General features: G+C 49.1%; 1 protein-coding gene across 4 annotated transcripts in view; it reads right to left on the reverse strand.

Annotated features, from left to right (window-relative positions):
* The window catches only part of HECTD4 (HECT domain E3 ubiquitin protein ligase 4), a 205,048-nt gene extending 185,383 nt beyond the window's left edge, over positions 1-19,665 (reverse strand). For all 4 annotated transcript variants that reach the window (XM_062182491.1, XM_062182490.1, XM_062182489.1 and 1 more), the window contains exon 1: positions 19,493-19,665. In XM_062182491.1, the coding sequence (XP_062038475.1) occupies positions 19,493-19,660 (168 nt within the window). In that variant the 5' untranslated portion in view covers positions 19,661-19,665. The remainder of the gene's footprint in view (positions 1-19,492) is intronic.
* Positions 19,666-27,496: the final 7,831 nt, after the last annotated feature.

The raw sequence follows: 27,496 nt of genomic DNA on the forward strand, positions 1-27,496 counted from the left end.
AGGGCTTAGCCAGGTTGAAGCCAGAAGCCAAGAACTCCATCCAAGTCTCCAATGTGGGTGGCAGGGGCAGAACAGCTTGCGACTCAAACCTGCACTCTGATATGGGACGCCAACAACACATGCAGCAGCTTAACTCACTTGCAATAACACCACCCCCCTATTAAGTCATTTTTTTTCTAGGCTAACAGATATTTCATCAAACATGTACAATTTACCTAATTCTAAACATGCTACTAAGAGAAAAGGCTCAGGGCCAGCGCTATGGTGCAGCAGGTTAAAGCCCTGGCCTGAAGAGCCAGCATTCCATATGGGTGCCAATTCTAGACCCGGCAGCTCCACTTCATATCCAGCTCTCTGCTGTGGCCTGGGAAAGCAGTAGAAGATGGCCCAAGTCCTTGGGTCCCTGCACCTATGTGGGAGACCTAGAAGACGCTCCTAGCTCCTGGCTTCGGATTGGCTCAGCTCTGGCTGATGCGGCCATCTGGGGAGTGAACCAGCCGATGGAAGACCTCTCTCTATGTCTCTACCTCTCTCTGTAACTCTGTCTTTCAAATAAATAAATAAAATAAATCTTAAAAAGAAAAAAAAAAAAAAAAGAACTCCTGGTTCTTGGCTTCAGCCTAGCCTAACACCAGCTGTTGTGGCCATTTGGGGAGTAAATCAGTGGATAGAAAAATTCTCTCTCTCTTCCTCTCCCTTTCTCCCTCCTTTCCTCTCTTTGTCACTCTGCCTTTCAAATAAATAAATTTGAAAAAAAAAAAAAAGTGGGAAAAACCCACTATAAATGAATCCTGAGATAGTCAAGCTTAAATAAATATGTAAATAAATTTTAAAAATAAAATGTATAATTCCATATCATTACACGGATAATAAGTTATCCAATCACATTATGATACGATCACAGAGATGTGGATAGTATTTCCAAGCAAGGAATAATCCTTCCAGGTTTCTTAACATTCAAATAATTTTTAAAAACTTAGCAAAGTGGAGACCGGCATTGTGACATAGCAGTAAAGCTGTTGCCAATGACACCAGCATCCCACTTGGGCACCAGTTCCATTCTCGGCTGCTCCACTTCCAATCCAGCTCTCTGCTAATGTTTCTGGGAAAGCAACAGAAGATGGCCCAAGTGCTTGAGCCCCTGCACTCACGTGAGAAACCCCAAAGAAGCTCCTGGCTTCAGTCTGGCCATCTGGGGAGTGAATCAGCAGATGGAAGATCTCTTCCCACCTCCCCCTGCTTTCTCTCTGTAACTGTGCTTCTTGGATAAACAAAAAATAAATCTTAAAAATAAATTTATCAGAATGAAGTCTCTGACGTGGAAAAGGCTCTTATTTCTAGGCACTCTTGGATTGTAAACACAATTTTTATAGGGGGTAACCTTTGGGAAGAGTCAGTAGGCTCAGCCACTGACCTTTCTCTTCCCTTACATAGGAAGTGGCAATTTCATGATTCTGAGTAGTATGAAAACTACGTCCCTCAAGCCTATAAACACCACAGTTAACAATCATTGACAGTCTGTGTTCACTGTGTCATAGATAAGCTCAACTACAATTTGATTTGACTAAAAAATAAGGGCAAGGCTACTCTAAACAACATGAGAGGACTGCTAAAAATAAAGGGGCATTGCAGGAACCGGCCCTGTGGCATAGTGGGTAAAGCTACCACCTGCAGTGCCAGCATCCCATATGGGTGCTGGTTCAAGTCCTGGCTGCTCCACTTCCGATCCAGCTCTCTGCTATGGCCTGGGAAAGCAGTAGAAGATGGCCCAAATCCTTGGGCCCCTGCACCCACGTGGGAGACCCAGAAGAAGCTCCTGGCTTCAGATCAGCTCAGCTCCGGCCGTTGCAGCCTATTGCGGAGTGAACAAGCGGATGGAAGGCCTCTCTCTGCCTCTCCTCTCTCTGTGTAACTCTGATTTTCAAATAAAATAAATAATTCTTAAAAGGGGGGAAGGGGCATTGCAAATGGCACTAAACTGTATCAAAATGGAAATGAAGACTAAACAATATTACAATTATATGCTTTCCAAAAGCTGAATGGTAGAAGAAAACTTTAAAAAAAAAAAAAAAAAAACCTCCAGTACTTCTCACTAAATCTTTTCTTTTTCCTATCCCAGAAGGTAACATACAAATACTGCTGTATTTGTGAAGTATTTACAGATATGTCTAACTACCACATAGTCCAAGCTTCCTCCACCATGCTGAGCTGGGGTACAGCAGAACATTAAATGCAATGATGTAGCCACAAGATCAGTACAAATATGGATTGAATGTCCTCTGTATGTAAATCCCTCTTCAGTACAGGTGAAGTTTAAAAAGAAAAAAAAAAAAAGCTATATATATTTGAGAGTAGCATAGTTGTTAAGAGTCTTCCATTTACCAAACACCATAATAGTTTCTCTTAAAAGATTTATTGTGGGGGCCAGCGCTGTGGCACAATGGGTTAAAGCCCTGGCCTGAAGTGCCAGCATCCCATATGGGTGCCGGTTCGAGAACCAGCTGCTTCTCTTCTGATCCAGGGCTCTGCTATGGCCTGGGATAGCAGCAGCAGATGGCCCAAGTCCTTGGGCCCCTGCACCCACATGGGAATCATGGATGAAGCTCCTGGCTCCTGGCTTCATCCTGGCCCAGCCCTGCCCATTGGGCCATTTGAGGAGTGAACCAGCAGAATGAAGATCTCTCTTGGTGTCTCTCTCCTCCTCCTCTTCTCTCTGTATCTCTGCCTTTCAAATAAATAAGTAAATCATTAAAAAATTTATTTTGGGGGGCCACTGCTGTGGCATAGCAGAGTAAGCCACAGCCTGCGGTGCCGGCAGCCCATAGGGGCGCCAGTTTGAGTCCTGGAGGCCTTGCTTCCCATTCAGCTCTCTGCTATGGCCTGGGAAAGCAGAGGAAGATGGCCCAAGTCCTCGGGCCCCCACATCCACATTGGAGACCCAGAAGAAGCTCCTGGCTCCTGGCTCCTGGCTTTGGATTGGCCCAGCTCCGGCCATTGCAGCCATTTGGGGAGTGAACCAGCAGATGGAAGACTTCTCTCTGTGTGTCTCTGCTTCTCTCTGTAACTCTTTCAAATAAATAAAATAAATCTTTTTTAAAAAATGATTGATTGATGGGGCCAGCGCTGTGGCGCAGCAGGTTAACGCCCTGGCCTAAAGCGCTGGCATCCCATATGGTTGCTGGTTCGAGACTCGGCTGCTCCACTTCCAATTCAGCTCTCTGCTATGGCCTGGGAAAGCAGTAAGAAGACAGCCCAAGTCTTTGGGCTCCTGCACCTGCGTGAGAGACCCAGAAGAAACTCCTGGCTCCTGGCTTCGGACCGGCGCAGTTCTGGCCATTGTGGCCAATTGGTGAGTGAACCAGCAGATGGAAGACCTCTCTTTCTCTGTCTCTCTCTCTCTGCTTCTCTTCTCTCTGTGTAACTCTAACTTTCAAATAAATAAATCTTTTTAAAAAATGATTGACTGATTTAAAAAGCATAAGAGACATTTAAATAAAAGAGGGAGAGGGAGAGATAGAAAGAACAACCTGGGCTAGGCCAGGCCAGAGCCAGGAGCCAGAACTCCACCTGGGTCTTGAGCAGTCATCCACTGCTTTCCCACGCACATTAGCTGGTAGTTGGATCAGAAGTGAAGCAGCCAGCCCCCAAAGGCGTCCGTTATCAGTGTTTCTCAAATTATCTGTGTTGAAGGACCACCTTTTTTTGTTTTTACTTTTTCCAACCCATCATGGCACAATATCTTTTATTAAACACAAAAAATTAATTACTACAAAATAAATGGAAAAAGGAGACAAACACAAGCCCCAAGTTTTGTTATGTTCAACAGACATAAAGTTACTCTAACTAACTTTCACAGGCTTCTAAATCCTAGTCTATTTTTACCCTTATCTTTCCACTACAGTGCCAGACAGTTCATGGTATGCAAACCACATTTTGAGTAGTGCTGTTCTACATGCAACCTATTTAATTTTCTAAAGTAATTTTAAAAGCTTCCAAGTTCTCAGTAATGATCACAATAGGCTAAAGGAACTCAGCATCTTCTGGAAAAAAAAGCTGGATTAAACGATCTCAAGATCCTTTCAGCCTCACAAATGCTATGATCCCAAAAGCTGAAGATGTGATGTGACTGTTAAGTATAATTCTTGCTGCCTACTGACAGTCATTTTTGTCATACAGAGTGGCTAAAAGAGGAAAGGCAATAAAAAGAGGGGAAATAAACTCAAAGAACAGAACTGAATTGAGAAACAGAACTGTCAGTGAGGAGCCATGGCCAAGACAAACACAGACGACCACAGCAGTTATCTGGGGGCTTTCAGAGTGGGGAGTGAAGCTCTTGTAAATTAGTCTCAGAAGATCAGACACAGTAATAATGAAGTCTAACTAATGAAAACAAGGTTAAAATATCTTTTTAAAAATAACTTTAATTGATTTTATTTGTAATTCTAGAATTGGTCAATACCTTATGTCATAAAAGGGTAAGTGTTTAAATGCCCCTCTTCCAGGCCAGCTCTCTGCTGTGGCCAGGGAGTGCAGTGGAGGATGGCCCAAGTCCTTGGGCCCTGCACCCCATGGGAGACCAGGAGAAGCACCTGGCTCCTGCCATCGGATCAGCGCGGTGCGCTGGCCGCAGCGCGCCAACCGCGGCGGCCATTGGAGGGTGAACCAATGGCAAAAGGAAGACCTTTCTCTCTGTCTCTCTCTCTCTCTCACTGTCCACTCTGCCTGTCAAAAAATAATAAAAAAATAAAATAAATAAATAAATAAAAAATAAAGTTAAAAGATCTTTAAGAATGTTATTTAGGGGCCAGTGCTGTGGTGTAGTGGGTAAAGCTACTGCCTGCAATGCCAGCATCCTCTGTGGGCGCTGATTCGAATCCTGGCTGCTCCACTTCCAATCCAGCTCTCTGCTACGGCCTGGAAAAGCAGTACAAAATGACCCATGTCCTTGGACCCCTGTACCCATGTGGGAGACCTGGAAGAAGCTCCTGGCTCTTTCTCTCTGAGTTTGTCTCTCTGTAACTCTGCCTTTCATATAAGTAAATAAATCTTAAAAACAAACAAACAGGGCCAGCACCATGGCTCACTAGGCTAATCCTCCACCTGCAGCGCTGGCACCTCGGGTTCTAGTCCCGGTTCGGGCACCAGATTCTGTCCCGGTTGCCCCTCTTCCAGGCCAGCTCTCTGCTGTGGCCCGGGAAGGCAGAGGAGGATGGCCCAGGTGCTTGGGCCCTGCACCCGCATGGAAGACCAGGAGGAAGCACCTGGCTCCTGGCTTCAGATTGGCACAGCACGCCAGCCATAGCACCATTTGGGGAGTGAACCAACAGAAGGAAGACCTTTCTCTCTCTCTCTCTCTCTCTCTCTCACTAACTCTGCCTGTCAAAAAAAAAAAAAAAACATAGCTTCTGGAGCTGGCATTGTGGCACAGCAGGCTGAGCTGCCACTTATGATGCTAGCATACCATATGGGTGCCAGTTCAGCGCCGGCTGCTCCGCTTCCAATCTAGCTCCCTGCTAATGCACCTGGGAGGGCAGTGGAGGACGGCCCAAGTCATTTGGCCCCTGCACCCTTGTGGGGGACCTGGAGGAGGCTCCTGGCTCTTGATTGGCTTGGCTCTGGCCATTGTAGCCGTTTGGGAGGTGAACCAGCAGATGAAAGACCTCTCTCTTTCTGTCTCTACCCCTCTCTGTGGCTCTTTTAAACAAACAAACAAAAAAAATGGGTGATAAAATAGGAGCTTCCTTTATTAGTACTGAATAACAAGATCTAATAATTATCATAGTTCCTAAGTGATGGTAAGCATAAATAATATTTCAAGATATGTTCAATAATTATAAGATATAAAAAATCTATTTCTATTGGTTATGAAGTCACATGTCCTGGTGATATCACTGGGGTTTATTGACTATGTTCATAATTGGAGGAAATGCTGAATTTCAGCTGAAGTTTGTGAAAATTAAGATATGTTTTTCCCCAGCCAAGTTCACATACCCTGTGAATTCTATTCATGGATCCCATGGACCCCTGAATTCTATTCAAGTTCACAATACCTCCAAGAAAGGAAACTTTTCTTTATTGTAAGCTAATCCAAACAACAACAACAAAACTTCCTCCAAAGTTCCTGATGTATTTTTACCTTTCCACATATTTTGATCCTTTCTGAATTAGGTAAACCAGTGTTTCACAGCTTTACCAGAACTGGATGTTTAGAAAAGAATTAGTATACAAAATAAAGAGAGCCAGAGTTGTGGCACAGCAGGTAAAGCCACAACCTGCAATGTTGGCATCCCATATGTACATCAGTTCATGTCCCGGCTGCTTCACTTCCAATCCAGTTCCCTGCTAATAGCCTGAGAAAAGCAGTGGGAGATGGCTCAAGTCTTGGGACCCTGCCACCCACGTGGGAGACTCAGATGAAGCTCCTGGCTCCTGATTTCGGCCTCTAGCCCCAGCAGTTGTGGTTATCTGGGGAGTGAACTAGTTAGTGGTTGGACGATCTCTGTCTCTTTTTCTCTCCCTCTCTCCTGTAACTCTTGGCTTTCAAACAAATAAATAAATATTTAAAAAAAAAAAAAGGTTTGGGTTTTTTGTTGTTTAAAGCAGGTGATGCTTTGTTTGGATGGTTGCCTTTTTAAAACTTATTTAGAAGGGAGAAAGATGGAGGGAGAGGGAGACAGAGAGAGAGAGAGATTTCAGTCATCCACTGGCTCACTCCCCCGTATGCCAGTGTTGTGCCAGGACAATTGGGAGCTGGAATTCAATCCCAACAGGTAGCCATCACCTGCTACCTCAAAGGGTGCACATTAGCAGGAAGCTGTAGTCAGTAGCCAGGACTCCAATCCAGGCATTCTGAGATGGAATGTGAGTGTCCCAAATCCAAGCAGCATCTTAGCCACCAAGCCAATGCCTGCCCTGTGCCACTGTCTTAACGCAAGTATGTTGACACAGATTCTCCCTTCACATTGTTAATTATTTCATTTCCTCAGTAAGAAAAGCAAATGTATCAACAGAGATAGAAGGTTCAGGTTTTCTACTCTATTCCATAAATAGTTACATCTATTTTATTAAATTTTGTTCATTTGAAATCAGTAATGCAAACTACAGAGCACAAAGCAAACAGAGTAAACACAGAAAAGATTCATTATAAATACCAGCTGAATGCTAATATTTTTGTTGGTATAAAACCACTACTTGAATGATGCATCCATACTTAATAGCACTACCAAAACCTACAATTTACATAAAATAGTTTGCAAATTATGCATCTCCTTATTGTTAATCTAAAATTGCTACACATTGTGCTCTGATTTAGCAATTCAGCCAACTGAAGGTTTCAGTAGAAACACTAGGGATTCAAATGTATCCATCCCAAAGGACCCATAATGGAACATTCTTCATTCTACAAGTGTGCCTGCCTAACAGGACTTTCTACACTCAAAACTCCACACAGACATTCAACACCTTGGGGAGATGGATCATATGCCACTAGCTAAATCTCCGTAAATGATAAACTTTCAAAAGTAAAAGCTTGCATAAATATACTTTTTAAAAAAGATTTATTTATGTGAAAGGCAGAGTTAGAGAGAGGAAGAGACAGGGACGGAGAGGGAGGGGGAGGGGGAAGAAGAGGGAGAGAGAGAGATCTCTCTTCCATTCACTGGTTCACTCCCCAAATGGCCACAACAGCCAGGACTAGGCCAGGATGGAGCCAGGAGCTTCTTCGGAGTCTTCCATATGTGTGCAGGGGCCCAAGCACTTGGTCCATCTTCTACTGCTTTTCCAGGCCATTAGCAGGGAGCTGGATCAGAAGTGGAGCAGCCAGACTTGAATCTGTGCCCATATGGGATGCCGGTGTTGCAGGTGGCAGCTTTACCTGCTATGCCACAACAAAACAAACTTTAATCATAAATACATATTCATAATTTACCAAACTTCAATCAAATAGGTCATTCTAAACCTTAAAACCATTTAGCTTCCTACATCCTGGAATTACTTTTAGAATAGCAGATTATCTGAGGTCAATGGCATGGCTCAGCAGATTAAGCTGCCATCTGTAAGGATGGCATCCCACATGAGTACAGGTTTGAGTCCTGGCTGCTCTGCTTCCAATCGAGCTCCCTGCTAATGCACCTGGGAAGGCAGTGGAAGATGACCCAAATGCTTGGGTCCCTGCCACCCACATGAGACCCAGATGGACTTCCAAGCTCTGGGCTTCTGCCTGGCCTAGTCTTGGCCGTTGCAGCCATTTGAGGAGTGAACCAGTGGATGCTTTCTCTGTTTCTCCCTCACTCTGTCTGTAAGTCTGCCTTTCAAATAAATAAATACTTAGAAGAGCAGATTATCATCAAAATAGTGGGTATATACAAGACAATTATAGTAATCCATAAATTACTATGCATCTATTAAACTTATATTTTAAATTCAACAAAACATTCCCAATAAGCAATTAAAGGATTATAAAATTACATGCCATAAATCTCAGCTTTATTTATATATATGTGTATACATACATACACATTTATATCTATATGTAAAATACCGAATTTTTCCCTTATAAAAACACTTGTATAGGGGGCTGGTGCTGTGGTGTAGCGGGTAAGGCCACTGCCTGCAAGGCTGGCATACCATATAGGCGCCGGTTTATGTCCCGTCTGTTCTACTTCCAATCCAGCTCTCTGATGTGGCCTGGGAAAGCAGTAGAGGATGGCCCAAGGGGGCCCTTGTACCCCCATGGGAGACCTGGAAGCAGCTCCTGGCTCCTGGCTTCGGATTGGCGCAGCTCCGGCCTTGTGGCTAACTGGGGAGTGAACCAGCGGATGGAAGACCTCTCTCTCTGCCTCTCCTTTTTTCTCTGTGTAACTCTCTGACTTTCAAGTAAATAAATAAATCTTTAAAAAATAAATATTTAAAACAAACAAAAATAACCATGTCTATCACCTTCTGTGTGTGTATACGTGTGTATATATATATATACATAAAGGAACTGCACAATATTAATTTTTTCTGGATAGTACATGGTACAGTCCCAGAGTATTCATGATCTCTTATACTGTTTCTCTTACATATTTACATGTTTTCTCCAACATGCATATTATACTTTTTTCAATAATAAAAAATGGTTTTACATAGCAATAGAATGAAATCCACCTCATCTCAGCTATCTCAGCAGATCAGAGAAAGACCAAAGCCAACACTGTAGTACATGGTTCAAAGGCTGCCTGTGAGGCTAGCACCTCACAGGAGTGCTGGCTTGAGTCCAGGTTGCTCTACTTTCCATCCAGCTCCTTACTAATGCACCTGGGAAGGCAGTGGAAGATGACCCAAGTCCTTGGGCCTCTGTCATCCACAGGGGAGATCTGGATGGAGTTTCTGTCTCCTGGCTTTGACCTGACCCAGCCCATCTCTGTGGCCATTTTGGGAGTGAGATGGACAATCTCTGTCTCTCCCTCTCTCTAACTCTTTCAAATAAATAAGTCTTTTTTGATCTTTTTTTTTTTTTTTTTTTGACAGGCAGAACAGTGAGAGAGAGACACACAGAGAGAAAGGTCTTACTTCCGTCGGTTCACCACCCAAATGGGTGCTACAGCCAGCGTGCTGCGCTGGTCCAAAGCCAGGAGCTAGGTGCTTCCTCCTGGTCTCCCATGCAGGTACTTGAGCCCCTGCTGCACTGCCCTCCCTCCGAGGCCACAGCAGAGAGCTGGACTGGAAGAGGAGCAGCCGGGACAGAATCCGGCACCTAGACCGCGACTAGAACCTGGGGGGCTGGCACCGCAAGCAGAGGATTAGCCTTGTGAGCACAGCGCCAGCCTAAATAAGTTTATTTTTAAAAAGACATAATTTCTAGGCCGGCACCACGGCTCAATAGGCTAATCCTCCACTTTGCGGCGTCGGCACACGGGGTTCTAGTCCTGGTTGGGGCGCCGGATTCTGTCCCGGTTGCCCCTCTTCCAGGCCAGCTCTCTGCTGTGGCCCGGGAGTGCAGTGGAGGATGGCCCAAGTCCTTGGGCCCTGCACCCGCATGGGAGACCAGGAGAAGCACCTGGCTCCTGCCTTCGGATCGGCATGGTGCGCCGGCCGCGGCAGCCATTGGAGGGTGAACCAACGGCAAAGGAAGACCTTTCTCTCTGCCTCTCTCTCTCACTGTCCACTCTGCCTGTCAAAAAAAAAAAAAAAAAGAAAGAAAAAAAAAAGACATAATTTCTGCAACCACTATGACTTCTGAAATAACTATGCGTTTCTCCCATAGCTGATCACCTGCTGGTTTTTACATTTATCTACAACCCTTGACTGAACATCTTGCAAAGCAGACTACACTCCTTGTGTTCACTCCAAACCACTGTGTAAACCAAGAAGGAACGATTGGGGGGGAGGGAAAAGCATGGGGCACTTTCAGGAACTGACAATCCTTTCACAACTATCACCACAGGTACCTTAAGACCTAGAAAAGAGCAGGTCTAGTAGAGCTAGCCAACAGGTGGTATTCTGTGACAGTCAATATGGAAGCCAAGAAGGCAGATAAAAATCAAAGCTGATTTATTGGCTGGCGCCGTGGCTCAACAGGCTAATCCTCCGCTTTGCGGTGCCGGCACACAGGGTTCTAGTCCCGGTCGGGGCGCCAGATTCTGTCCCGGTTGCCCCTCTTCCAGGCCAGCTCTCTGCTATGGCCAGGGAGTGCAGTGGAGAATGGCCCAAGTGCTTGGGCCCTGCACCCCATGGAAGACCAGGAGAAGCACCTGGCTCCTGATCAGCGTGGTGCGCCCGCAGCAGCGCGCCAACCGCGGCGGCCATTGGAGAGTGAACCCACGGCAAAGGAAGACCTTTCTCTCTCTCTCACTGTCCACTCTGCCTGTAAAAAAAAAAAAAAAGCTGATTTATCTAGTACGTCCCTAGGCATACAATTATAAGAGAACTGAAATAAAGAGCATCTATTATATCATCTGCCTAGCCACACGGCAAACAATTAGGAAGAAAGAAAATTTCAGAGGAATCACAAAAAAAAAATTATTTTTTTAATAAAAATAAGAAAAATCTCTGCTACTACAGAAAAAAATTCTCTTGATGGGACAGCTTTGCATGCACACACAATGAGCACAAAATGACGTTCCAGCAACATAGCACCTTATAAAGAAAGTTAACACATTTTAAATACATAATCCTATTTACCTTTCTTTAAGTCTTGCCCTAACTATTGCTATCCCACTCTCACAGATGAGGAAAATCTCACACAGCAGTGTATCAGCACGAGCCCTGGGCTGGAATCAGTCAGATCTACGTCAGCCTCAACTCTGCCACTAACTGGGTGACCTTTGTCAACCACTTAACAGACAGTCCTATCTGTGCCAGTTTCCCTATTTGTGAAGTCAAGTGCCACCCTCATAAGGTTTTTGTGAGGATTAAGTAAGAACCTAGGTGTGAAGTGTTTGGCAGAGAAATTGGCACACAATATGCTGACACTGTTGCCATGGCAGTGGTAGAGGTCGAGGCAATGATGACAAAGTTGTACCAGAAGAAGGTATGGAATTTGCCCAAGGTCACAGAGTTCCAGTGGTCACAGCTAGAATTTCAATCCCAGTCTGAGTCTTTAAACCAGACCTCTAGGCAACACTGCCTCCACGGTCTTCAGATATTTCATTCTCATTTTACAGACAAGCTTGTTGAGCCTTTTGCCCAAGCTCACAGCACACTGCACAAGGTCATGATTGCATGATAATGAATGTCACTGGTGAACAAGCACTGTGTATTCATTTATTCATTAACTCTAGAATTTGGAATTTTCTAAGAGTATACCAACACTTTCCAGAGGACAAATGGTTAGTGGTATCCTCCTAGCAGAGCAGATCAACATAAATCTAGGTATTATCTCAAAAATTTCACCCGAAGGCATTCGGTCTAATAGTTAAGACACTGGCTACGACCCCCATGTCCCATGTCAGAGTACTTGGGTCTGATTTCCAGACCCAGCTCCTAATTGCCTTTTTATTTTTTAATGTAATATTTATTTTATTTATTTATTTGAAAGTCAGAGTTACACAGAGAAGGAGAGGCAGAGAGAGAAGTCTCCATCCGCTGGTTCACCCCCCAACTGGCTGAGCTGATCTGAAACCAGGAGCCAGGAGCCTCCTCTAGGTCTCCCACGAGGGTGCATCGAGCCAAGGACTTGGGCCATCCTCCACAGCTTTCCTAGGCCACAGCAGAGAGCTGGATTGGAAGTGGAGCAGCCAGGACTCGGACTGGCGCCCAATGGGATGCCAGCACTGCAGGCGGTGGCTTTACCTGCTACGCTACAGCACTGTGCCCCCCTAACTGCCTTTTTTAAACACAGGCCCTGGAAGGCGGCTGGTAGTCGGATCCCTGCCACCTGTATGGGAGACCTGGCGTTCATAGCTATGGCTTTCACCTGGCCCAGTCCTGGTGAAATGAAAATGAACCAGCAGATGAGTTAGTCTGTCTCTCTGCTTCTTAAATTAAAATAAATAAATAAACAGGTTTCACATGAGTGTATCCTAAGCATTCAAAGCCTCAGACAATTTGAGTTGCTCAGGTCCAAACCCAAGCGCTCCTTCCCTTACGAGGCAAAACACACACATGAAAAACCTTGCTGAGCTTGTTTTCCATTTCCTAAAAAATAGCAGTGAGAGACTCTGGGCTTGTGCAGGTTTATTTATTCTCTTAAGTCTAACTGGCATGAAACAAACTACATATTTAAAGGATACAATTTGATGAGTTTTGACATATATATGTGACATCATCACCACAAACCATCCCCGAAGTTACACATGTCCCCTCCATCTCCAGGCAGCCACGACAAAGGAGTCTGCATTTTCTAGAATTTCACATAGATGGAATTTTACAGTACGTACTCCTGTTCGTCTGACTTCTTCCACTGAGCCTAAATCCATGTTGTGAGTGTCAACAGTCCATTAATTTTTATTGCTCAGTAGTATTCCATTGTATGGATATACCACACTTGCTTACTCATTCACTTGTTGATGGACATTTGGATTGTTTCCAGTTGCTGGCACTCAACAAAGAATGAATGTTCTCAAATCTGTATGGTGTGTGTGCACCAAGAAAGAGGGGTCCTTATAAACAAACACAACGGAAGCGAGGGATGGGCGTTTGGTGCAGTGGTTAAGGCACTGGTCGGATGCCTGCATCCCATACTGGAATGTCTGTTTCAAGTTCCCCCTCCTTCATTTCCAATCCAGCTTTCTACTAACGCACATCCTGAGAGGCAGCAGATATTGGTTCCAATACTTGGATCCTTGCCCACCCATGTGAGAGATGCAGAAGGAGTCCCAGATCCTAGCTTTGTTTTGGCCTAACCTTGGCTGTTTGTGGGTATTTGGGGGGTGACCCAGCACATGGAAGCTCTGCCTCTCTCTTTCTGCCTTTCAAATAAAATGAAAATAGGCCAGCGCCGTGGCTTAACAGGCTAATCCTCCGCCTTGCGGTGCCGGCACACCGGGTTCTAGTCCCGGTCGGGGCGCCGGATTCTATCCCGGTTGCCCCTCTTCCAGGCCAGCTCTCTGCTATGGCCCGGGAAGGCAGTGGAGGATGGCCCAAGTCCTTGGGCCCTGCACCTGCATGGGAGACCGGGAGAAGCGCCTGGCTCCTGGCTTCAGATCAGCGAGATGCGCTGGCCGCAGCGGCCATTGGAGGGTGAACTAATGGCAAAAAGAAAGACCTTTCTCTCTGTCTCTCTCTATCCACTCTGCCTGTCAAAAAAATAAAAATAAAATGAAAATAAGTAAAAATGTTTTAAAAATAAAAGTAGCATAAATTGTGAAGTAAGAAGTATCTTGGGTTGGCACTGTGGCATAGTAGGTTAAGCCCTGGCCTGCAGCATCAGCATGCATTATGAGCAATGGTTCGAGTCCCGGCTGCTCTGCTTCCAATCCAGCTCTCTGTTGTGGTCTGGGAAAGCAGTAGGAGATGGCCCAAATCCTTGGGTCCCTGAACCCACGTGGGAGACCTGGAAGAAGCTCCTGGCTCCTGGATTAGCACAGCTCCAGCCATTGCAGCCAACTGGGGAGTGAACCAGCAGATGGAAGACCTCTCTCTCTCTCTCTCTCTCTCTCTCTGCTTCTCCTTCTCTCTCTGTGTAACTCTGATTTTCAAGTAAATAAAATAAGTCTTTTTAAAAAAATTTTTTTTAAAAGAGTACCTCTTGTTAAAAAAAAAAAAAGTATCATAGTCACCTTGGACACATCAATTAGCTTTTCTGTCAATATCTATAGGGGACAGCACTGTAGCATAGTAGATTAAGCCTCCGCCTGTGGTGCCAGCATCCCACATGGGCACCAGTTCGTGTCCCAGCTGTTCCTCTTCCAATCCAGTTCTCTAATGGCCTAGAAAGTCAGCGTAAGATGGCCAAAGTGCTTGGGCCCTTGCACCCACATGGGAGACAGAAGAAGTTCCTGGCTCCTGGCTCCTGGTTTCCACCCAGCTCTGGCCATTACAGCTGTTTGGGGAGTGAATCAGGGATGGAAGACCTCTCAATCTGTCTCTCCCTCTCTCTGTCTGCACTTCTGGCTTTCAAATAAATAAATAAATCATTTTTAAAAATCTATAAATGATGCCTCTCTGTAACCTGTTGGTTTCACATCTATGGATTCAACCAATCATGGACTGAAAATATTTGGGGGAAAAAAATCCAGAAAATTCTAAAGAACAAAACTTGAATTTGCCACATCCAAAGACTGCTGAATCCACAAGAATGAAGTGGTGTGCAGGCACCCCCTGCGCAGCCTCCTGCTTTTCACAGATCCTCACTGTCTCAGCATTCTCTGCCTTGAGGCTCGTTTGTGCGTGATGGAGCGAGGCCATGGTGACTGTGTATGCACTGCACATTCACATTATCCCCACACAATTTGGCTTAACAACTATTTCCATAGGACTGAACTAGTATTATGTTTTATAACTACTGTAGAGATCATTCAAAGTGTACTGGGGGATGTGTGTAGGTTATACACAAATACTACATCATTTTATATAAGGGACACAAGTGTTCAGGTATCTGTGTCGGATCCCAGAGCCAAATCCCACAGATATGGACTGCATATATGTCATATTGCATACTTGGTTAGTTAAGATTATCTATATTACCCCATTAAGATAGAAGCTTTTTCAAAAAAAAAAATTTACTTATTTATTTGAAAGGTAGTGACAGAGAGAGAGAGTAAAAGAGAAAGAAAGATCTCTGGTTAGGAACCAGATCCACTGGCTTACTCCCCAATGACTACAACAGCCAGCGCTTGGTCAAGCTCAAGAAAGGAGCCTGGAACTTGATCCAGCTCTCCCAACTATGTGGCAGGGGCCCAAGCACTTGGGCCATCCTCCACTGCTTTCCCAGGCACATTAGCAGGGAGCTGAATCGGAAGCAGAGCACCTGGGACTTGAACCAGTGCTCTAAATTAGGAAGTCATTGACACAGGCAGTGCCATGATGCCAGTCCCTAAAACACAAGCTTTTTTTGAGAATAGGATTTTATTTTACTCACTGCTATATCTTCAGCATTCAGGACAGTAGGATCAGCACACTTCTGAATTCTACAAATATTTGAACAAGTTTGTTGAATGTATATTATTTTAATTTATTTGAAAGGCAGAGTTACAGAGAGAGAGAGAGAGGTCTTCCATTCGCTGGTTCACTCCTCAATGGCTACAACAGCCAGAGCTGGGCCAGGCTAAAGCCAGAAGCTTCTTCCAGGTCTCCCACATGGGTGCAGGGGCTCAAGCTATGCTACAACGCTAGTCCCTTATTGATATCAAGAAACAGTTTAAAATGCACTTGGCAGGGGCCAGAGCTATGGCTCACTAGGCTAATCCTCCACCTGTGGCGCCGGCATCCTGTATGGGCATCGGGTTCTAATCCTAGTTGCTCCTCTTCCAGGCCAGCTCTCTGCTGTGGCCAAGGAAGGCAGTGGAGGATGGCCCAAGTGCTTGGGCCCTGCACCAGCATGGGAGACCAGGAGGAAGCACCGGGCTCCTGGCTTTGGATCAGCGCAGCACCAGCCGTGGTGGCCATTTTGGGGGTGAACCAACGGAAGGAAGACCTTTCTCTCTGTCTCTACCTCTCACTGTCTAACTCTATCTGTAAAATAACAAAACAAAACAAAACACCTCACTTGGCAGAAAAATTTTAATTCTGATGCTGTGCTCCTGCTAAATGAACACACTAAGTCAGTGTGAACTAGCCCTTCGGAGAGGTTTCCTTCAGTCAGACTTTTAGCCCCGCACAGCCCTCACCACGTGGAAAGGGCGCTGGGACTCAAGGGCAGGAAAGCCCTGCCATCACCAGCTACACTCCAGGCCCCAGACAGAAGCTCTCCGGAGCAGAGAGAGCTGCTTTCCAGAGAACTATTTTGCATTTCTCACTGCAAAATGCTAAGTCCCTTCTTGAATGATGCCAGTCCCACGCGAGTACACCGAGTTTGAGTCTCCTCCTTCATAACCCAAAATCTTTAACTAGAGGACTCCATGTAATTATAAAGCCCTGTGGAAAATGGCCATTGTTCACCCCAGTACTGACAAAGTGGAGAGAGGCTAGGCAGCGAGTGATCCACAGGAGTAGTAGCATTTCAAAGTTAACTCCGGAAAAACTGATAAACCTCTAATCTTCCTCGAATATAAGAAAGCAGCAGTTATTAAAAAGGAAATAACAGTATCTGTTTATTACCCCATCTGTAGCTAGCTATGAAATTTTAGATAATTACAAATACAAGTATCACAGATGTGGGGCTAGTGCTGTGGCTCAGCAGTTTAAGGCCCCAGCCTCCAGTGCCGGCATCCCATATGGGCGCCGGTTCGAGCCCCAGCTGCTCCTCTTCTGATCCATCTCCCTGCTATGGCCTGGGAAAGCAGTGGAGGATGGCCCAAGTGCTTGGGCCCCTGCACTAGCAGGGGAGACCTGGAGGAAGCGCCTGGCTCCTGGCTTCGGATTGACCCAGTTCCAGCCATTGCAGCCATTTGGGGAATGAACCAGTGGGTGGAAGACCTCTCTCTCTCTCTCTCTCTCTCTGGCTCTCTCTGGCTCTGTCTCTACCTCTCTCTGTAACACTTTCAAATAAATCTTTTAAAAATAAATAACTATCACACATGAATGGAGGCAGGGAAGTATTGACTAGCAGTTGGTGTGTCTGAGAGGAACAGAACTGGGCTGACATCCAGACACCAGAACCATGAGATGTTGAGTGAGGTGCACACCCACTCTGACTCTATTGGCCTCGTCTGTTCAGTGGGTACAGTATTTGCTGTTGTTACATCAACAGCAAGGTTTAGCTCCTAAAGGCTTTTGAGAATTTAGTAAGATTATGCCAGACACTGTGTCAGGATATATTTGGTCAATATGGTTAATTACATGGGAATACACTCACAAAAACACAAATCCAATAGCTACAAAAACCTTCTTCACTATCTCTTCTGATACTATGTAGTCTGCATAACAGGTGGGATAAAATGAAAAAAGTCCTTTACAACTGTCCGTCATACACACATATTTGGAGGTCAGACTAACCATTTATTTATTTATTTATTTATTTATTTTACTTATTTGTCAGGTAGAGTTAGACAGTGAGAAAGAGAGACAGAGAGAAAAGTCTCCCTTCCGTTGGTTCACCCCCCAAATGGCCGCTATGGTCAGCACTGCACCGATCGGAAGCCAGGAGCCAGGTGCCCCCTCCTGGTCTCCCCCATGGGCGCAGGTGCCCAAGCACTTGGGCCATCCTCCACTGCCTTCCCGGGCCACAGCAGAGAGCTGGACTGGAAGAGGCGCAACTGGGACTAGAACCTGGCGCCCATATGGGATGCCGGCGCCATAGGCGGAGGATTAGCCAAGTGAGCCACGGCGCCAGCCTCCAGACCAACCATTTTAAAAAGGAAAAAATTTTAATTCTACCAGGTCAGAGATTTCTTTTGAAATCATTCTTCGTGGAAATTTACTCAATTCATTTAACAAGTTAACAAGCTCAGGTATCTTAACTAACCCTACCCTTTCTAATCCTAAAAATAAATTACATACAGAAAAAAACATATTTGATTCCATGAACTTAGTCTCCAAGGAACAAAGAGCATCCACTTCCCACCTTTCCCACACAGCAGAACCAATTAAGTCAAAAGATTCCACCATCATGGCATAATACCGTTCGGTTTCCAGGCAGAAGAAACTCAGACACACCTTGCTTTTTATAGCACAGGCCCAGATGTGCCGTGATAGAACTAGCATTCCACGTTAGGAATTTCCTAGCAACTTCTATCTTCCGGTTTTCGGTGGCCGGATTGTAAAATCAGTCCGTTCAAGAGTCCACAACGGAAGTGCTGAAACCACCGCAAATCCAGACACAAAAATACAGTGGGACGCATTCGCATCTCAAGCACGTCCAAATGTCTAGTCCCACGCGATCCGTGTCCAGAAACGCGCAGTAACGGGTTTTAGCCCATTTCTATAAATGCTCCTTGTGCTGGAAGCCAGAGTGCACGCCAAACCGCAAAACACAAAAGATTCCATGCATCCCGTTGATAGCCCAAGGGCAGGCCATCTTCCCCGCGCCCCACCTCGACAGCTCTCCTCGCGACAAGGACAATGTCACGACGCGCCGCGCTACCTACACGTCCAAATGTCACCCCACAGAGCGGGGAGGGGGCGGCTGCAGCACCCACCAGCCGGGACACATCCACGCCGCCGGCATTCCCATCGCCGGCGGACGCGGACCCCGGCCAAGTCGCCGCAAAGTTCCCATCCGCCGAGCCGATCCGGTTCCTTTCTGCCTCCGAACCCGGCAGCACCAGTGCTGAGATTCGCTTCTGCACCTGCCACGGCTCCGAAGCCCGGCCCTTCTCCGAGACCCCCGGGGAACACAGCAAGGCCCTGCGGCCCAAAGCGCCCGTGGCCCTCCGCGGGATGCACACCGAAGGCCCCTGGAGCATCCTCCCCTCGCCGGTCCACACCGCCCGCTTCCCTGACAAAGGCCCCCCTGTCAATCCGAGGCGTAGACACGGACAAGTTGCCGGTTGCCCACGGCCGACAGGCGGCTGCCACAGTCTAAGCTGGGGCTGGGGCTGGGGCTGGGGCTGGGGCAGGGGCGGGGGGCAGGGTGTGCAGCCCGCGGGGAAAAGAAAGGGTCCCCCAAGCTAGGCAACCTGGGTGTGCCCTGGAAGGCAGCCCGGGGGGGTCCGGGGGGGCCCGGGGGGGGAGGGGAGCGAGGCCCGGCAGGCGGCGGCGCCCCTCCCGGCAGCGCCGGCCGGGCCGAACGATGCTCTAATGAAATGCTGGTGTCGGAACGTCCAACACGAAACCGCAAACGGAATCCCCGGCGGGCGCCTGGCCCCGCCGGGGGAGGCGGGGAGCCGGCGCGGGCTGCAGACCCGCGGCCGCGGCCCGCACCTGCCCGCCGCGTGCCCGCGCGCACCTGCCGCGCGGCCCTGAGGTGAGGGCTCCGCGGTGGGCTGCGGCGGAGAGGAGCGGGCCCGGGGCCAGGCGCAGCCTCGCTCACCTCCAGGTCGGTGTCGGCGGCCTCGGGGGCCCCGAGGATCTCGCTGGGCAGCTCGGCCAGGTCGGTGACCCGGATGAGCCCGTCGTGCAGGAAGATGGTCTCCTCCTTCACCGAGAGCCACTGCGCCGAGTCCGCGGCCGCGGCGGCCGCGGCCGCCGACGAACCCATGGCCCCGGCTGAGGGGTGGACACTGAGGAGCCGATGCCCGGCCCGGGGAGACGACAGCCGCAGCCGCCGCGCTCACCAGCCCATGGCAGCGGCCGCCCTGCTCGCCGCCGCGCCCGTGCAGCTGCGCCCTAGGCGGCCCGAGCCGCCATCCCCACCCCCGGCCCGGGAGACCCCGGCCCCGCCGCTGCTGCTGCTGCTAGCCGCCGCCGCCGCCGCCCTGAGGAGCAGGATCCGCCTCTGCCTCCCGGCAGCCAACTGTCAGTGAGACGCCATGTTGGGGGCGGGGCTCCCGGCATGCTCCGCGCCGCGGACAATACCGGCCCCGCCCGCCGCTGGCCCCGCCCACCGCGCCGTGCGACCCGGAGACCCGGCTGCAGGGCCCGGGCGTCGCGGGCGCTCCATCTTGCCCTCCCACTGACCTCGCTCGGCCCTGTCTCGCCGCTCGGGGTGGCCCAGGGGCGGGCTCCGCCCTGCCCGTCTCCCCTGGCTCCCTAGATGTGCACGCGTCGCGCGGGGCGGGGAGGGTCGTGCTCGCACCGCCCCGTTACTCAAGAGTGTGCACCCCACGCCTGGTGGGGAAGGCCACCTGCCAGCCCTGCCTTGGCGTGCCGAGTGACCGCCCTGTCTTCTTTTATTGCTTAGAGAAATATGGAGGCGAGGGCCAGGCCGCTGGCGGATCGGTGGAAAGGCGGTGAAGACAGCCGCGTGCCCAGTCCCGGGGCCTGGGTTCTGTTTCCGGCTCCTGCTCCGGCCCCAGCCTCCTGCCGATTCCTTGGGAGGCAGAGGTGATGGCTCAGGTGCCTGGGTGCCTGCCACCAGCCCGGAGACCCAGTCGGAGTCCCAGGCTCCTGGCTTCAGCCTGACCCAGGGTGGCTATTGAGGGACCTTGGAGAGTGAACCAGTGCGTGGGAGACTCTATTTCTCTCTCTTTCATTCTGCCTCTCAAACAGATAAATAAGCCTTAAAAACATAGGTGATGGTGTTGTGGCGCAGCAGATTCAAATGCAGCCTGCAGCGCCAGCCTCCCACATGGGTGGTTTAAGTCCCAGCTGCACCACTTCTGATCCAGCCCCTACTACTGCCTGGGAGGGCAGCAGAGGATGGCCCAAGTGCTTGGGCCCCTGCACCTGTGTGGGAGACCCGGATGGAATTCCAGGCTCCTGGCTTCAACCTGGGGAGTGAATCAGTGGACAGAAGTGCTCTCCCTCTCCCTCTCCCTCTCTCTTTCCTTCCTCCTGCCTCTGAACTGTGCCTTTCAAATAAAAAAATAAATCTTGAGATTTAAAAAATGTATTTGAGAGGTAGAGTTACAGACAAAGAGGGAGAGCCAGAGAGACAGGTCTTCTATCCACTGATTCACTCCCCAAATGGTTGCAACGGCCGGAGCTGAGCCCATCCAAAGCCAGGAGCCAGGAGCTTCCTCCCCGTCTCCCAGGTGGGTGCAGGGGCCCAAACACTTGGGTCATCTTCTGCTTTCCCAGCCCATTAGCAGGCAGCTGGATAGGAAGAGGAACAGCTGGAACACGAACAGGCGCCCGTATGGGATGGTGGTACCACAGGCGGAGGCTTAGCCTACTATGGCACTGCAACGGCCAACACAAAATCTTTCTTAAGAAGACAAGTGGGGGGCCAGTGCTGTGGCACAGTAAGGTTAATCCTCCTGCAGCGCCGGCATCCCATATGGGCACCGGTTCGAGGCTCAGCTGCTCCTTTTCCAATCCAGCTACTCAACTACTGGGAAAGCAGTAGAAGATGGTCCAAGTCCTTGGGCCCCTGCACCCACATGGGAAACCAGGAAGAAGCTCCTGGCTTCGGATCAGCTCAGCTCCGGCCACTCTAGCCCTTTGGAGAGTGAACCAGCTGATGGAAGACTTTTCTCTCTGTCACTCCCTCTCATTTTCTGTAACTACCTCATAAATAAATAAATATCTTTTAACAATATTGTTTTAAAAAAAGAAGACAAGGGGCTGGCACTGTGGCGTAGCAGGTAAAGCCCCGGCTTGCCGTGCCGGCATCCCATATGGGCACTGATTTGAGTCCCGGCTGCTCCACTTCTAACCCAGCTCTCTCTGTGTCCTGGGAAAGCAGTAGAAAATGGCCCAAGTCCTTGTGCTGCTGCACCCATGTGGGATACTGGGAGGAAGCTCCTGGCTCCTGGCTTTGGATCAGTGCAGCTTTGGCCATTGCGGTCAGTTGGAGAGTGAACCAGTGGATGGAAGACCTCTCTCTGCCTCTCCTCTCTCTGTGTAACTCTGACTTTCAAATAAATAAATCTTTAAAAAGAAGAAGAAGAAGAAGACAACCGTATGCGAGGCAGTATTCTTCTCAGCTTCAGCTGGGAAGCCAGTCTCCGTGAAATGCTTTGCTCAATGTCATAAAGCCAGCAGGCATCAAGGCTCGGATCCGATCCCAGGTCTGGCAGACTCTCCAACTCCAGCTCCCCTCTTTTGGCTGCAAGGAAGCCCCCTCATAGTCTTTGCTTAAAATCTCCAAACCAAATAGCAGCCACCCACCAGAATTTAAAAATGCTTGGATTTCAGCTCTAAGTAACTCTCTCGGGTATCTCCAAGGAAGTTGTTCCTGCTCTCAATATCGCAAGCTCAGGAGCCGAGATGCCCGGGAACATTGTCCTTCTCCCTGATGAATGAAAACAGCAGAGATCTAAGGCCTGGGCGTCTGCAGACTGCACAGTGAACAGTTATTTAATATTTTAGCAACAGTAATTAATTAGTCATAGGCTGCATGGCTGCCACCATAGCACGACACGGCAGCTGATGAATTAATATTTATAGAACCCCCTCTGGAAACAAGCCCATTTAGTGGGAATTTCTAGAACGGATCAACAGGACGAAGATAGTCCCTGGTCACGAGAACTTTATGCCGGAAATCTTGAAGGCAGGGAATCCATGTTTCACCAAGAAAATGGACACGTGGGCACACATGCACGCAGGAAGCACCCGTCCACGTGAAGCAAAGCCAGGCGGCTGTGACTTCTCTTTGGCATCGTCTCTCTCCACTTCCACTGGCGGAGAGGACCAGGATGAGAAATGGAGCAGGAGAAGGCGTCGGCCAGGAAAGCCGAGTTGGGAGGAGAGCCACCCCACCGCAGTGGCGGGCTGGGTGTCGGTTATGCCAGCAGGCCACGCTCGCTGGGGGCCATCTCCCACCTGCCCCTGCTGCTGGCCTTGGCACCGGCTGGGGCCCCTCTGGGAGTTTTACAGTCTCCCTTCTGCCGGCTTTTTCTAGAAAATAAGTCTGTAATCCTTACGGGGCCCACAGATGTGCGAGTGCAGTGTGAAGATAAGCAGTCCCTGATAAACCATAGTAGAACTTGAAAGACAGTTCTAGACGAAGCAGCCATGTTAATTTTTAAGGCCTTTCAAAACTGCGCCTCCCCACCCACCCAAAACCCACATCTGCTAAACACGCAGGGCCACACCTGTGGGGGAGCTCAATTATTTCCGTCTCATCACAGAGGAAACACCGCCTACTCAAAACCTTTTTTTTTTTTTTTTTTTTCTCCCCAGCTGATCTGGTAGGAGGCCTGGTTCATTTTATTTCAGGGAAGATTATTTTGGTCCTTTGGCTGGTTCTGTGACGCAGGGGAAGGAAATCAGATGAAAGGGATATGTGAAAGCAAGGAGAGGGGGCTTCTTCTTGGAGTTCCACCCAAATGACCTAAACTAAGGAATAGCGCTCCATGTTGATGGAGAGGCCACAGACAGGCAGGCGCGGTGGTGCGCCGGCACCCCGCTCCCCGCTCACGCACACCTTGGGAGGCAGCAGTGCTCAGCACTTGGGGTCCTGCCAGCTCCATGGGAAATTCAGATGGAATTTCTGGCTCCTGGCTTCAACCTGGCTCAGCACTGACTGTTGCAGGCATTTGGGGAGTAAACAAAATAACGAAGGATATCTGTGTCTCTGTTACTGTGCCTATCAAACAAATAAATCTTTAAAACAAAAACCAGTTAAAGCAGCAATGATGCCCGGGGAGCACTCAAGGATGATGTGTCCTCTGGCGCCACCTTGTGGGCTTCAGGGGCCTTGCCATGTGGGAATCTAAATTCTGAGCTGGGAATTTGTACACATTTAGATTAAGAGAAACTGATTCTCATGGATGAAAAGTGGGCAGAGTTTTCATAAGAGGAAAAGCAAACTTGATTCAGTGTTCACTTAGCGCCTACTTTGTGCCAGGCCAGCTCTCAGGATCGGAAGATCCGAATCTCCAAGGAGACAAAGCTCCCCTTGTCTCCTGAGCTAAGGATGTGAAGTCCAGGAAGCTAGCCCGAGGCGCGAGGAAGCCTCAGGGGTTGGAAGCTGGTGACGGGCCCCGGCGCTGTGGCACAGCCGGTAAAGCCGTTGATGTTAGGATGGTGGAGAGAGCTTCTGCAGGAACCAGAGAGCAGCACGCAGGGTTCTGGAACGTGGGCTGCCCGGGTCTGGGCTGTGGCTCATTGCACGTGACCACAAAACAAGATCCAGGCTTAGCCGGGCCCACTTTTCTCCCCTTCAGAGAGCATGGGAGTCGTGGTAAACACCTTGGTAACCACACCGGGCTGGCTCCCTGAGGCCTGCCAAGGTCTGTCCCAGATCTCTCTCCCTGGCTCCCTGTACGTGTGTGTGGGTCCAGATTTCATCGACGTCTTTTAGGGACACTGGTCCTGTTGGATGAGGGCCTATCCTAGTGACTTCATTGGTTACCTTGGTTACATTGGTCCCCCTCTCCAAAAAAGGCCACATTCTGAAGTGTCGGGGAGGCTAGGATTCCAATGCATGGATTTTATTTTATTTTTTTTTTTTAAGATTTATTTATTTGAAAGGTAGAGTCACAGAGAGGCAGAGAGCGAGAGAGGTCTTCCATCTGCTGGTTCACTCCACAGATGGCTGCAATGGCTGGAGTCGTGCCAATCTGAAGTCAGAAGCCAGGAGCTTTTTCTGGGTCTCCCACACTGGTGCAGGGGCCAAAGGACTTAGGACATCATCCATTGCTTTACCAGACCATAGCAGAGAGCTGGATTGGAAGTGGATCAGCCAGGACTTGAACTGGCGCTCATATGGGATGCTGGCACTGCAGGTGGCAGCTTTACCCGCTATGCCAACGTTGGCCCCTATGCCACAGTGCCGGTCCCTGGATTTTTTTTTTTAAAAAAGGATTTAATCTGAAAGGCACAGTTACATGGCCGGCGCTGTGGCTCAACAGGCTAATCCTCCGCCTTGTGGCGCCGGCACACCGGGTTCTAGTCCCGGTCGGGGCGCCGGATCCTGTCCCGGTTGCCCCTCTTCCAGGCCAGCTCTCTGCTATGGCCCGGGAAGGCAATGGAGGATGGCCCAAGTGCTTGGGCCCTGCACCCCATGGGAGACCAGGAGAAGCACCTAGCTCCTGGCTTCGGATCAGCGCGGTGCGCCGGCCGCGGCGGCCATTGGAGGGTGAACCAACAGCAAAAAGGAAGACCTTTCTCTCTGTCTCTCTCTCTCACTGTCCACTCTGCCTGTCAAAAAAAAAAAAAAAAAAAAAGCACAGTTACAGTGAGGCAGAGAGAACTCTTCCATCCCCTGGTTCACTCCTCAAACGGCCACAATGGCTGGGGTTGGGCTAGGCTGAAGCCAGGAGTCAGGAGCTTCTTCAGGTCTCCCAGGAGAGTGCAGACACCCAAGTACTAGGAGCCCCGGGCAGCTGGGGCTCCAGTTGATGTCCATGTGGGATGCCGGTGCTGCAGCGCCACCCCAGTACATGAGTTTGTGTTTTTGTTTTTTTTTTTTTTTTTTTTTTTTTAATTTTTGACAGGCAGAGTGGACAGTGAGAGAGAGAGACAGAGAGAAAGGTCTTCCTTTTGCCGTTGGTTCACCCTTCAATGGCCGCCGCGGTAGGCGCGCTGCAGCTGGCGCACCGTGCTGATCCGATGGCAGGAGCCAGGTGCTTCTCCTGGTCTCCCATGGGGTGCAGGGCCCAAGCACTTGGGCCATCCTCCACTGCCTTCCCGGGCCATAGCAGAGAGCTGGCCTGGAAGAGGGGCAACCGGGACAGGATCGGTGCCCCAACCGGGACTAGAACCTGGTGTGCCGGCGCCGCAAGGCGGAGGATTAGCCTAATGAGCCGTGGCGTCGGCCAGTACATGAGTTTTTAAGGGTCACAGTCCAATACAGAGCAGAGACAGGGCTATGATTTCCTGAAAGTGGGCACGTTAACGAAGGAACAGGTGGAGAGGAGCAGGTCAGAGAACAAGTCATTCAAAAGAGAACAGCTGAATCCGTGAGATAATCCGTTTACAACCATCAATGCACATTTTAAAACGAAGTAGTCACAGCCTGCAGCACTGGTATCCCATGTGGGTGCTGGTTTCTGTTCCAGCTGCTCCACTTTTGACCCAGTTCCCTGCTAATGGCCTGGGAAAGTCTTTGGGCCCCTGCACCCATGTAAGAGACCCGGACGGAAGCTCCCAGCTCCTGGCTTCGGCTTGACCCAACCCTGGCTGTTGCAGCCATTTGGGGAGTAACCAGTGAACGGAAGCTCTCTCTCCCTTTTTCTGTAACTCTGCTTTTCAAATAAATAAATTCTTTAAAAAATAAATAAATGAAATAGCATGCAGCCATTGAAAAGGGGGTAATTATGTAGCTTGGACAGCAACCCAAAATTATGAAATATTTTATGAAGAGTATCAGACCACCAACATTTGCATATACTTATAGGAACAACACTTATATGCATCTGACCACGTGCAGGCAGCACACAGTAGTGTAGGAAAGAGAACATCTTTTATTTTTAAACAGTTGACCTTTTTTTTTTAATGGCAGTGTCACGGGGTGGAGGTGAGGGAAGATTCCTTCTGCTGATCCACTCTAAATGGCCACCAACAGCGGGGCCTGGGCCAGGCTGAAGCCAGGAGCCAAGCAGATGGAGATCTGTGTCTCCCACGTGGGTGGCCACCATGAGCTGCCTCCCAGAAGCATGGGTGGGCAGCTGGGTCAGGAGCGATCACTCCCAAGCAGCAGCTGAACCTGCTCCATCCCAACACCCAGCTGCGCATTTTCTTCCTGCTCTCCTTATGCTCTCTCAATACCTGTATCAGCAAGGAATTCAATCTGAAGTCACATTGAGAACTCCAGGATTCTAATCTTCTTCTCCCTCCTGCTTCTGTGGGTTAGAGATTCAAGCAAGGGTCCTGACAAGGGTCCTGACAAGGGTGGGGGTGATGGTGCTGGAGCAGCCGAGGGCCACCAGGAAGCTGTGGACCCAGGCCTCTCCTATCGTCCCTGCCTCACCTCCTTGAGGCTTCTGGGTCTACGTGAGCCATACTCACATGGCAGACAGGCTCCAAGAACATGTACTCGGGGCCAGCATCGTGGCGGAGTAGGTAAAGCTCCCGCTTGCGACACCGGCACCCCTCATGGTGATGGTTTGAGTCCCAGCTCCCAAATGGCCCAAGTTCTTGGGCCTCTGCATTCATAGGGGAGACTAGGATGAACCTCCTGGCTCCTGACTTCTGCCTGGCCCAGCCCTGACCATTGTAGCCATTTGGGGAGCAAACCAAAAGATGGAAAATCTAACTCAGCCTTTGAAATAAATAAAATATATCTTTAAAAAAAAGAAATCAATCCCCATAGCTATTATGTGTATGTATGTATGTGTATATATATAATTCTGTTTTTTATTTGAAAGGCAGAGAGAGACACAGTTCTCTGTGTATCTGGTTCACTCCCCAAATACCCCTAACTGTCGGTGAGCCTGAAAGCCAGGAGCCTGGGAATGCACCTGGGTCTCCCACATGGGTGGCAGAGTCAGGTACTTGGCCGTACCTCCCAGGCTGCACAGTAGCAGGATGCTGGAGTTGGAAGTGG

Source organism: Lepus europaeus, chromosome 23 (assembly GCF_033115175.1).
Source record: "Lepus europaeus isolate LE1 chromosome 23, mLepTim1.pri, whole genome shotgun sequence".
NCBI classification, from domain to species: Eukaryota; Metazoa; Chordata; class Mammalia; order Lagomorpha; family Leporidae; genus Lepus; species Lepus europaeus.